Source organism: Hirundo rustica, chromosome 21 (assembly GCF_015227805.2).
Source record: "Hirundo rustica isolate bHirRus1 chromosome 21, bHirRus1.pri.v3, whole genome shotgun sequence".
Classification (NCBI taxonomy): Eukaryota; Metazoa; Chordata; class Aves; order Passeriformes; family Hirundinidae; genus Hirundo; species Hirundo rustica.
The window spans coordinates 2771434-2782247 of NC_053470.1; the positions used below are offsets into that span (position 1 = coordinate 2771434).

The window sequence follows — 10814 nt, forward strand, 5'->3', positions numbered from 1 at the left end:
CTCTGCATTTTCAGAGCACCCTTGGAGGCAAAGCAGTTACGATACATTATGTGAACATGAGCTTGCTTCTTAGTTAAATGCTGTACCATCAAAAGGAAAATTACTATCTTGTCAAATTTATTTAAAATTACATCCCAAAGGGCGTGACTGCATCCCTGTAAAGCTTCAGGAATGAACTCTTATCTAGAGCACGTGTTCCCTGCAAGGCCTGATGCAGAGGAGAGAATTCCTGTGTCCTTTGAAGCCATCCCTGCCCTGGTGGATGTTGCTGTGGCCCTTGGCACTGAGCAGCCCATTTTGGTTCTTTGCTGGGAGACAGAGGGTGGGGAATCCATGGCAAATGACCAAGAACAAGCCTCAGCACGCTGCCTTTTTTCCTTCTTCCCATCTTAGTTATGTCTTCAGCACCCTGGCAATACTCAGGAAATGGTTTCCAATTCCTGTCTTAGGGAAAACAAGGTCATACTCTCGATTTCTGGTAATGAAATCCTTCTGTGCCTGGAAGAATCCTTCCTGATTCCTCTTTACATTGAGAGTTCAGATCCAGTCAATTTAAATATTTAAATTTAGGTTTCTCTTCTACGACCTCTGGAGAATCCTGCTTCACAGAAAGGTAAATTTTGCAGCAGCAGAGAGTCAGAGCTGGAAATGAATGAGAGTGCCAGAATATGCAGTGACTTAACTGAGGGCAGCAAGTGCATGAAATGAGATGATCTTACAGAGATAGGTTAATTCTGACAAAAGACATTAAGAAAGTTGAGTTGTCTGGAGCACATCCCATGCCTTTAAAGCTTACTGAACACCTGGGTTCCAAAAACCTGAGAATTATTTGAGGCATTTGTGTGAATTCATTCCGCTTTTAAGCTGTTGGAAAGAAAACGCACACCAGCCCTAAATCTTCCAACATTCCTAATTCTCCCTGATGCTGGAAGATGAAGTGCATCTTGTGAAGGGAGGCAAAGAAAAGAAAATGTTGTCTTTCTGCAAAGCCACTGAACAAGCTGTGCCTGTACGTTGGGTCTGGTGCCCGAGCCAGGCGTGTGCAGGCAGTGCTGGGAACTTGGGCAACAGCTTGTGTTGCAACTTTTCACCTGCAGCTTTGGCTGATGGGAGCGCGTTCAAAGTGAGTGTTTCAGTGGAATTTCTGCGTCCTAATTCTGCTTTTTGGCCGGGCTTCTTGGTATTCTTTGAATGCAGGCCAGGATGTTAATCCACACATACACGTACTCAGGTTTGTTAATTGTGAAACTGTGAAATGTTGTGGCTGCTTTTGCAGGATTTTGCCTGCGTGTTTAAAAAAAAAAAACAACAAAACCTGCTCAGAAATTTAAATGCTTTGTAGCAGGTAATGAGACCAAATGTCCATCAGCTCATCCTTAACTTCTTTTATAAAGAAGAGAGAGGGAGGAGAGGTGGTTTTGAAGAGATGATTTTTCAGCTCCATGTGTGGTATTTCACTGCTAGTGAATTTGTCAAGTTGTTCCTCGCTCTTGTCCGGGCCAGAACCCAAGATACTGGGTGCTCTCCATTTCTGGGTTCTGCTGCTGTCACCCTGTATTTACCACTTTTGGCTGCTTTGAGCTGCTGTTAATCTCAGTTTAAAACTGGTGCATTAATCCACACTTCAGTGGAGTCTGACAAACCTTAAATTGGTGTTATCTGGAATAAGAACATTTATTAAGTATAACATATTAATTGATTTTCTGCAGAGCAGCAGTGGACTATTAAGTTACATTCAAATGTTCTCATCCCTCCCATTCCAAACAAACTTGAAATCTTGAGCAATCAAATTACAAAAATACCTTTCTACTGTACATGCACTGGTGGGAAGCCCTTTGGCTGGATTGCTCACTGTTTATTGCAAATTTTATTTAAAAATTCTTGTTTGGGGAAAATCCTCTAAGGCAGCAACATTCACACTGTGAGATTAGATGCCTGCTGACTTTATGGAGGGAAGAAAAGGATGCTCTGTCTGGGATTAATAGTGTTGGGAGATTTTTCTGTCTCTGCTCTTTGCATTGCCTGAAGGAGCAGGAGGGAGAAAAGGGAAAAAAATTTAAGGAACACATGATAAGACCTTTTTGGAACAAAGGTGCCATGTAAGAACAGCTCGTGTTGTTCAGATCAAAGTCTCCTGTGTCTGCTGAGACCGAGAGCACATTCCTAGGGAACACTGTCAGAACGGGGCCAGCGAGCACTGATACTTTCCCAGAATACTTTCCGCTTCCAAGAAGGACTTCCTGAGCCAAAAGTGGGGTCTTTTGTCTTTAATATCCCTCAGTGGACTTTTCTTCCATGAAGCTGTAGAGCAGCTCTTTGAACTCACATAAGGGAGTCTGTGTTTTGCATTGTGGTGCTTCTTTGGCTCTGACTGTTGGGAAAAGTTGCCTTCTTCCTGCTGTTTTTGTGTGTCAGGGTGTGTGACAATCAGAGCTACAAAAGCAGCGCCCCAGATTTGCTGCACAGGGGCAGCTAATTGCAGTTGTTGGTCTTTTCCTAAAAAGAAAATAATGCCCACAGGTGTGCAGTATCCCCTATATTTGAATAGAGCTGGGCCCTGGATATGTTTTATTTTTATTTTTTTTTTAATTCATATTTTGGTTTGTTTTTATTCTGCCTGAACTGTGGATTAACCTTGCTAAGACAGTTACTGGGGGGCTCTTTTTGTTGCTTCTTGTGAAGGAGGGTGGCAGCTTGGTTTGCAGGATGAACAGTGGAGGAGGATGGAAGGGCAGTGGCAGGAGCAAAGCAGGATCTCTCAGGCCAAGAAGAGTGTCCAGACTGCTGGGGTAAACCTGGATAAAAACCTGGCATGAGGAGAGCCCAGGCCATGGCTGGTGTGTGCTTTGATCCTGTTATTTTATCATGACCAGACTGCAGTAGGATGCTGCAAATTTTGATTCAGTTTCTGCTTAATCTTGTCAAAAGGCTGCCAGCAATTTTCAATATTGCACTGAGAGTGTTCCCAGCTTGGGGACCAGCTCTAAACACTGCTGCAGTTACCTTGGAAACGTGTGTCCAGTCACTCAAACACTGCTTCAGTCCCTGGTGCCCTTTCTAGTCCATTGCTGCTCTCAGACATTTGCCACAGACAATTTCCTCTGTTTCCCCATCCTTAGCACGGGGTCACTGAGGACAAAAAGGACAAATGCACCCAGCAGGAAAGCAGAGCTGGGACAGAGCTGTGACCTCCTCAGTGTCCAGTGCAGAGCAGGAGGCCAGGGCTCCCTGGCAGCAGTCTTGAATCATGGAATGGTTTGGGCTGGAAGGGACCCTAAAGGTCATCCAATTCCAACCCTCTGCCACAGGGACAGTTGGTTTGGGCTGGAAGGGACCCTGAAGATCATCCAATTCCAACCCTCTGCCACAGGGACAGTTGGTTTGAGCTGGAAGGGACCCTAAAGATCATCCAATTCCAACCCTCTGCCACAGGGACAGTTGGTTTGGGCCGGAAGGGACCCTAAAGGTCATCCAATTCCAACCCTCTGCCCCAGGGACATCTTCCACTGTCCCAGGCTGCTCCAACCCCAGTGTCCAACCTGGCCTTGGACACTGCCAGGGATCCAGGGGCAGCCACAGCTGCTCTGTGCCAGAGCCTGCCCACCCTCACAGGGGAGAATTCCTCCCAGTATCCCCTCCAATGCTCCCCTCTGGCAGTGGGAAGCCATTCCCCCTTGTCCTGTCTCTCCAGGCCCTTGTAAATAATCTCTCCCCATCTTTCCTGTGGGCTCCCTTCAGGCGCTGCACATCTTCTTCCTGGCTGCTGGCAAAGCCCCGCGTCCACTCGCTGGTTCTCACCGTTTGTGTTGCCTTTGCTTGCTTTGTTTCAGCTGAAGAAGAAGCAGGTGTATGTTGAGAAGGTGGAGAAGATGCAGCAGGCCTTGGTTCAGCTGCAGGCAGCGTGTGAGAAGAGGGAGCAGCTGGAGCATCGCCTGCGCACGCGGCTGGAGAGGGAGCTGGAATCTCTCCGCATGCAGCAGGTACAGCTGGGCCCCTGCAGCACTGCACCCTGCCCCACGCACCACACAAAGGCAGTGGATTTTTTATCTTGTGCTGTTAAAAAACTTCTTTCTCACCTCGTTAGGCTCATGGATTTCCTGGCCATTGTATTGCTTTTACCTGATTTAATTTCGTTTCAACCAGAGAGTTTAGATAAGGAGCAATAAGGGATCCATCCTGTGACAAGATGCAGAAATAACCTCGGAACTGCATGCTGCTTTACCTTTAAATGCCATGGCTATATTATTTGAAATTCTTTTTAAAATCTTGTTCGCAGTTTGGGATTTCATATAAAATCCATTAACAGCCCGCCTGAAAAGAGGCCCTTCAAAATCCTTTTATTTAAAAATTTAAATTTAAAAAAGCACACAAGACTAGCAAACTAGCAAAGCCAATTCTATAAATGCAGTTGATGGAAATAGATGGGAGTTACACACAGACTGTATTGCAATATTTCTCTGAGTCTTTTTCAGTGAAAAGAATGAATGAGAAGTAGATTGTGCAGGTGTGTTAAGAATTGCATTCAGCCTGTGTTAAATACAGATGAGCTGTCGGGTGTCTGAATTTCACTGGAAACAGGATGCAGGCCTGTGTTCTAAATCTCATTTATTTTCAGGTTACTTTTATCCCTTAACTTCCATCTCTGCATAGGAGTAGATATTTAAGTATTGGGGTTTTGCATTGGTTTTAGTAGGGGTTGCAGTAATTTGATAAACTTTCCTGTTACACTTTTGGAAGATCAGTTACTCTAAACCCCACAGCTTTTTACATTGAGCCTGAGTCAACACAAAAAATTGTTTTCCTGTCATGATTAAAAATTCTGAGCTAAGCATAAAATAGTTCCTCTGCCCAATTTGTATTCCTTTAAACCATTTATTTTATTTTTTTAAGTCAAACGTCTTGCTAATCCCACATGAGACTTCCATATAAAACTGCAATTTTTATTCACTGAATTATTATCTGAGCAAATCTCCATGCTTCCTTACTTTCAAAGGGAGCTCTGCCTGCCTTCCAAATCTTGCTTTAGCACTGAATTATTTCAGTCCCCAGCTATACACTCATCTTATTAATTTAGTAATCAAATGCTTTAAAAATATTTTAGCCCTATTTTCCATCTCAGGTATTTTCTTGTTAGCCTGCCCAACACAGCATGAAGCCACTGCATTTCCCTCCAGGGGGTTCTTGTGTCAAACCGGTGACAAAAAGCAAAGCAGCCAACCCTGAGCCTTCCAGCTGCCTCCTGAGATTTCCATTTTGGTTTGGTTTGGTGTTTTTAGCGTCAGGGCACGTCTCAGGCTGCCAACGTCTCTGAGTACAACGCCACGGCGCTGATGGAGCTCCTGCGGGAGAAGGAGGAGAGGATCCTTGCTCTGGAAGCTGACATGACCAAGTGGGAACAGAAATACCTGGAGGAAAGCGTGATGAGACAGTTTGCTTTGGATGCAGCCGCCACCGTGGCTGCTCAGAGGTAAATGGGACTTTCCACGGCACTGGGATTATTTTCTTTTTCCAGTTGAATGTCGTATTTCCCACCCAGGAATGCTGTGATGCCGTCCTCCTGTGACTGCTCGCCCTGTGGTCTGAGCAGCTCCTCGGAGCTCTGCAAGCAGGTGGAGCTTGGCTGCTCTTCCTGGGAGCTCTGCAATTGCCAGCAGTTAGAAATGTTCTTCCAGGGGAAGATTCCTCCACATGCAGGATCCATTTTCCAGACTAGAACTGTTCTGAGCCGTTCCTAGAAGCTGTTGATTCAAAGGAGAAGAGGCTTGGGAGTTTTTTTATATTTTTAAAACAGGAATCAGTCCTTGCTGAAGTCATGTGAGATGGGGTGAGCTTGGTGATTCACATCATTCACCCTGAATGGCTTCCTTGTTCTCCAGAATGTTTCTGCAAATTACTCTGTGGTATTGTCTGGTTACTAACCAGAAGCATCTACTAGGAAATTCTGCCCAAAACATTCTGCTGTGTATGGAAAGCACTGTGGGGGTGGGAAGGGTGTCTGAAATTTGGTAACGAGCTCCCATTCCAAGACATCTGTACAGAAACATTTCTTACGGCTGTAAATAGGCCCAAGTGCCTCAGCTGGTTGCTAAACAAGAGCTGTTACTGGAGTGCAACTCCTGAGCATTAGCCCTTGCTTGCATGTAATTTCATTGCTCACTAGTTTATGGTTCTGGACAGCAGATTTTAGTGTAGATTGTTTCGTGAGCCAAATCCAGATAGGGATGTTATCACAACTGGCTTCCCAGCTTGTAAGATCACACTGGAATTACAGGGGTGAAGCTGCAGATCTGCTGTGTTAGTGTTTAAAGACTTATCTTTCTCCAGAAGGAAGCTGTTATTTTAGGGTATTGATGCTTCTTGTGCACAGTTTTCCACCTCCCCAGAGATTCCCTAAAGGCTCCTCTGCTGCTTGTGCTTAGAGGCCATGTTATATTTTCAGCGTGGGCTGATAACTTGGGGCCTGGTCTATTGTTTATCATGGAGTGGGAGGGCATGTGTTAGGCCTGCTCAGGTTTCATTAAATGAACAAGAATGTTGGCCAGTCAGGAAAGAGCCCCTGCTTTTCCATTTCCATCTAGATTCCACTAATTCCAGTGGCAGCCTCATCTACACTGTCCAGATCTCTTTCTCTTTTCTTTAACAGTGGAAACTGGCATCCCTTGGGAAGCTGAGGAAAGATGCTTTAGAGCCCAGGCAGGAACTGGGTCAGGTTGTGTTTCTTTGGTGAATGATCTTCTCATACCGTTCCACATTCACGAGTAGAATGAAATACTCATTGTTTGCTTAGTGGACTGACCAACTATCACAGTGTTAGCATTAGGCCTTATACGGAATCAGTCTGAAACTCTTTTCACCCTGTTCCAAATTTTTTGAACCAAGCTGCTTAGGATTGCTGGAGAAACTTCCATGCCTCGTTCCCTTTGATGTTCACATCCCCTGTATGATACTGTTGGAAGGGGAAAGGAAAAAGCTTTTTATCTGAAGTTGAAGAAAAGTGCCTGGTGCTCCTTTCCCCTCCTTGTGTCCTTGGATTTGTCTCATTGATCAGTTTAGGTGAGGCACTGGCCTGAGATGGATAGGAGGTTGTTGTTGTAATGATCTGCAAGTTTTTGTAATTCCTCTTCACTAGGACAAAGTGAAGTTAGGAGTTGGATTTTTGAAAGACACCGAGCTAGATTAAACTCTGAAAAATAGCGAATATTCATGTTTGTTCCGTTTGAGCAGTACTTTTGTGCTGCTGGGGGGAGAGCAGCAAACTTGGCAGGTCCTTGATCTGCTGTCCTGCTCGTTCCCAGGGACACCACGGTGATCAGCCACTCGCCCAACCCCAGCTACGACACCTCACTGGAAGCTCGCATCCAGAAGGAGGAGGAGGAGATCCTGCTGGCCAACAGGAGATGCCTTGACATGGAAGGAAGGTAAAGTGCACTTTGCTGCTGTCTGGCCTCTTTGGGACAGGGATTTGAAATTAACTGCCTGGGTAGATGCCTGAGAACCAGAAATTCTTGTGTCTTCACCAGCAGCAGCGATGTCAAGTGCCAGACGATCATTTGGCCAAGGAAGTATAAACACAGCAATCCAAAACCTGTCTTGACACTGAGGGCTAATGTAAAAAAGTCTTGTCTTAGATTTTTTTGCATCTAGCTTGTTCCTCTTCTATTCATCAGACTCCAGCCACCCCTTAAGAGGCTCACAGAGATGTTTTCCCTGGGGTTAGGCCCAATGCAGGCTCCCTAAAGTGTGTTAATTCTTTCTGTTGGTCTCATGTCCTGCCCATAACTCTCAGGTTTGTCTCAGAGCTCCTTCCATGGCTGTTTGGGGCAGTTTCCAGTAGCCAGAGGTGGGTGGGTGTCTCACACTCTCTCATGTCGTCTGCTCTGCGGGCCAGTGCCCAGGACAGTCTCCTGGTGTCCTCCCTCCACCTCTCCAAGTGCCTAAGGGAGCCCTAATCGCAGCCATGGGGACTCTGAGGCCTCAGCCCAGTGAGCTGGGAGACACTTAAGCTGTCCCTTTTCCTTCCCCCAAAGGATTAAGACCCTGCACGCTCAGATCATTGAGAAGGATGCCATGATCAAAGTGCTGCAGCAGCGCTCCCGCAAGGAGCCCGGCAAGACGGAGCAGCTCTCCTCCATGAGACCTGCCAAGTCCCTCATGTCCATCTCCAACGCTGGCTCAGGCCTGCTGTCCCACTCCTCAACGCTGAGCAGCACCCCCATCCTGGAGGAGAAGAGGGAGGACAAGAGCTGGAAGGGCAGCCTGGGTAATTCCCTGATGGCGGTGGCAATTCTGAGACACGAGCCTTGGAGGGGAGGGGAGGGGAGGCAGCAGAGGCAGAGGAGGATGTGTTGGACAGAGAGAGCAGCTGGCCTGGCCTGCAGTAAAGCTGGCTCTGCAGGATGGCACACATTTGAAATAGCTGCTTATTTTAATCACTTCTGGGAAATAGTGACTTCTGATACTCAGGCTCTGCCATTAAATGTGTAAGCCTTTATTCCCAGCTTGCCACCTGACTTTAGGGATGTCTGGGGTGCAGTTGCTTTCAGCTGGCTGAAGGTGTAAAGTCTCCTTGAACTGGAGCAGAGATTTTAATCAGGATTTCCATCCTGTAGTGTTGTGCCTGCACCAACATGAGTCCTGTGTGGGATGGCTCAGCAGCATCGTTCTGAGAAATGGAGTTGTAGCAAAGCACATCCCAGATGTGGGGGTTTTTTTTCCTGGGAGAATTTAGACCCAAAACTGAGAGTAAACCCCCTGAAATGTAAATGAGGACCTGTTGCAGGTGATTTCAGGGTGTGCAGGTTAGTGCCCACCCGCAAGCAGCAACGTGGGGGCACTGCTATTCGTTGGGCACAGCACCCAGGGGTGGAAGGTGCTGTGAAAAGCCAAACCACTGCTGCCTCTTGAGGGAGGGAGGGAGCACTTTCCAGTGGAGCAATCAATGCAGGGCTGCTGGCAGTTGGATTTCTGTGACTGTGACATTTCCTTCCCTTTCCCCACCCAGGTGTTCTGCTGGGAACAGAATATCGCTCCGAATCCATCCCCTCCACGCCCTCTCCTGTCCTCCCCTCCACGCCCTTGCTGTCAGCCCACTCCAAGACAGGCAGCAGAGACTGCAGCACCCAGACAGACCGGGGCAGTGAGCAGGGCAAAGCTGCTCCTTCCCCTGCAGCTACCACCCCAGCACGGCTCCCCAGCACCAACCTGACCTACAGTGCAGAGAAAACAGGTAACAGAGCTCAGCCCCAGTCCCAGGGGGGACCCTGCCACCCGTGACCATCTCTGGGGCGGCCCTGATGTCCCTTTCCAGGAAAAATGGGGTTCGTTTTTGTGAGGACAAGTTGATTTCAGGGCCAGGTGTGATGGTGTTTGAGTGGCCTCAAACGCTCTGAAGGAATTGATAAAAAGGCTGAAGGGTGGCAGCATAAGCGTGGGCACGCTGGGCAGGGAGATTTGAGATTAGAGAACAGGAGGTGCAGATCCTTGGGCACTCTCTGAGTCAGTGTCTGCTCTGAAGTAAGCTGTGAGTTGGATGTGGGGCTTAAACACGTGAAAATGGGCTGTTCCAACTGGCCATTGCATTGAGTGGGCTTCCAAAGCCAGGTGGACTCAGAGAGGGGAAGGGAGGAGAAGGAGGGGGAATATCACAGTAAAGCTGTCCTGGGACCATCCAGTCACAGCACCAACCTCAGCCTCGGAGATCCAGCTGACAGTGACCCAGGAGCTGAATTTGCTTCCCTCAGAGCTCCCAGCTGGCAAGAGCTGCTCGTTTTCCAGCCCACTCTGCCAAATCAATGCAGATTACACAACCTTGCCTCTTCTCCTTACAGACACATTACAGTGCTGTTGTTCTTCGTGGCTGGGCTCTGCCTCCTGCCCATGCTCTGCTGTTCAATGGGTATCGAGGAGAACAGGTCTGGTGGTGAAAATCTACCCTGTTTAAATTCAGGCACCGCAGTTTTTATGTGGATTTGTGTATCAGTGGGTGGTGCCCAAAGGGAATTTGATAAAATAGCTTTATTTGTCTGGCTGCGTATGTGGGAATTGAATTTTTTAAAACTAAATAAGTCATTAGCTGTCTTTGGCCAATGATGCAAGGTGACTTAAAATGTTGATGTCGTATTTCTAACCTCACTGAAGTTACACCTTTAATTATCTGTCTCTTGTTTTTCCTCATCACGTAGATGGGCCACTCTTCCACTCCAGCACTCTTGAAAGAAAAGCCCCTGTTCAGACTGTGGGGCAGGACCTCCCAGATGGAGAGATGGTAGAATACCTCATCTGAAAGGCTGTACCAGGATCTGAGCTGGGATAACAGTAGCAAGAAATTTTTAAAAGACGTTTTTATTGGGGAAAAAAAGAAAAAAGAAAAAATGTAGTACCTGAGTAATAAAAGAATGCTCAGCTGTTTGCTCTTGTATATTATGTCTCAAAAGTTTGGACAGGTTAATTTATAATTTGTTCTAAATTATAAAAAACCCATAACACTTGTTCTTCGAAAGTTTCCCCCTTTATTTTTTAAATACTAGATCTGGTAACATCTGGAGAAAACAAACTAGACCTTAGGTGCACTACAGCTGATATTTCATTTCGGTGTTTTTAAAGTCTCTTTAAGCAGAAGTACCTGCTCTCACAGGTGCTGGTTACATGTCTAGCTTGAATGTAGTGAGGTGATCTTAATGGCCTTAAAATGATCAGGACCAGGGACATTGTTGTGAGCATCACTTAATGGTTTTAGAGTGCAGGTGTTCTGGGGAGCTTTTATAAATCTGAGCTGTGATCAAGGGAGATTTCCCTTTGACTTCCTCTTCCCTCTC

At 46.7% G+C, this 10814-nt stretch overlaps 1 protein-coding gene across 4 annotated transcripts in view; it reads left to right on the forward strand.

The window, feature by feature from the left end:
• AMOT (angiomotin) overlaps positions 1-10487 on the forward strand; it is a 57630-nt gene extending 47143 nt beyond the window's left edge. For all 4 annotated transcript variants that reach the window (XM_040083954.2, XM_040083951.1, XM_058423220.1 and 1 more), the window contains exons 8-13: positions 3831-3980; positions 5277-5467; positions 7296-7418; positions 8028-8260; positions 9002-9226; positions 10182-10487. In XM_040083954.2, the coding sequence (XP_039939888.1) occupies positions 3831-3980; positions 5277-5467; positions 7296-7418; positions 8028-8260; positions 9002-9226; positions 10182-10282 (1023 nt within the window). In that variant the 3' untranslated portion in view covers positions 10283-10487. The remainder of the gene's footprint in view (positions 1-3830; positions 3981-5276; positions 5468-7295; positions 7419-8027; positions 8261-9001; positions 9227-10181) is intronic.
• The last annotated feature ends 327 nt before the right edge of the window (positions 10488-10814 follow it).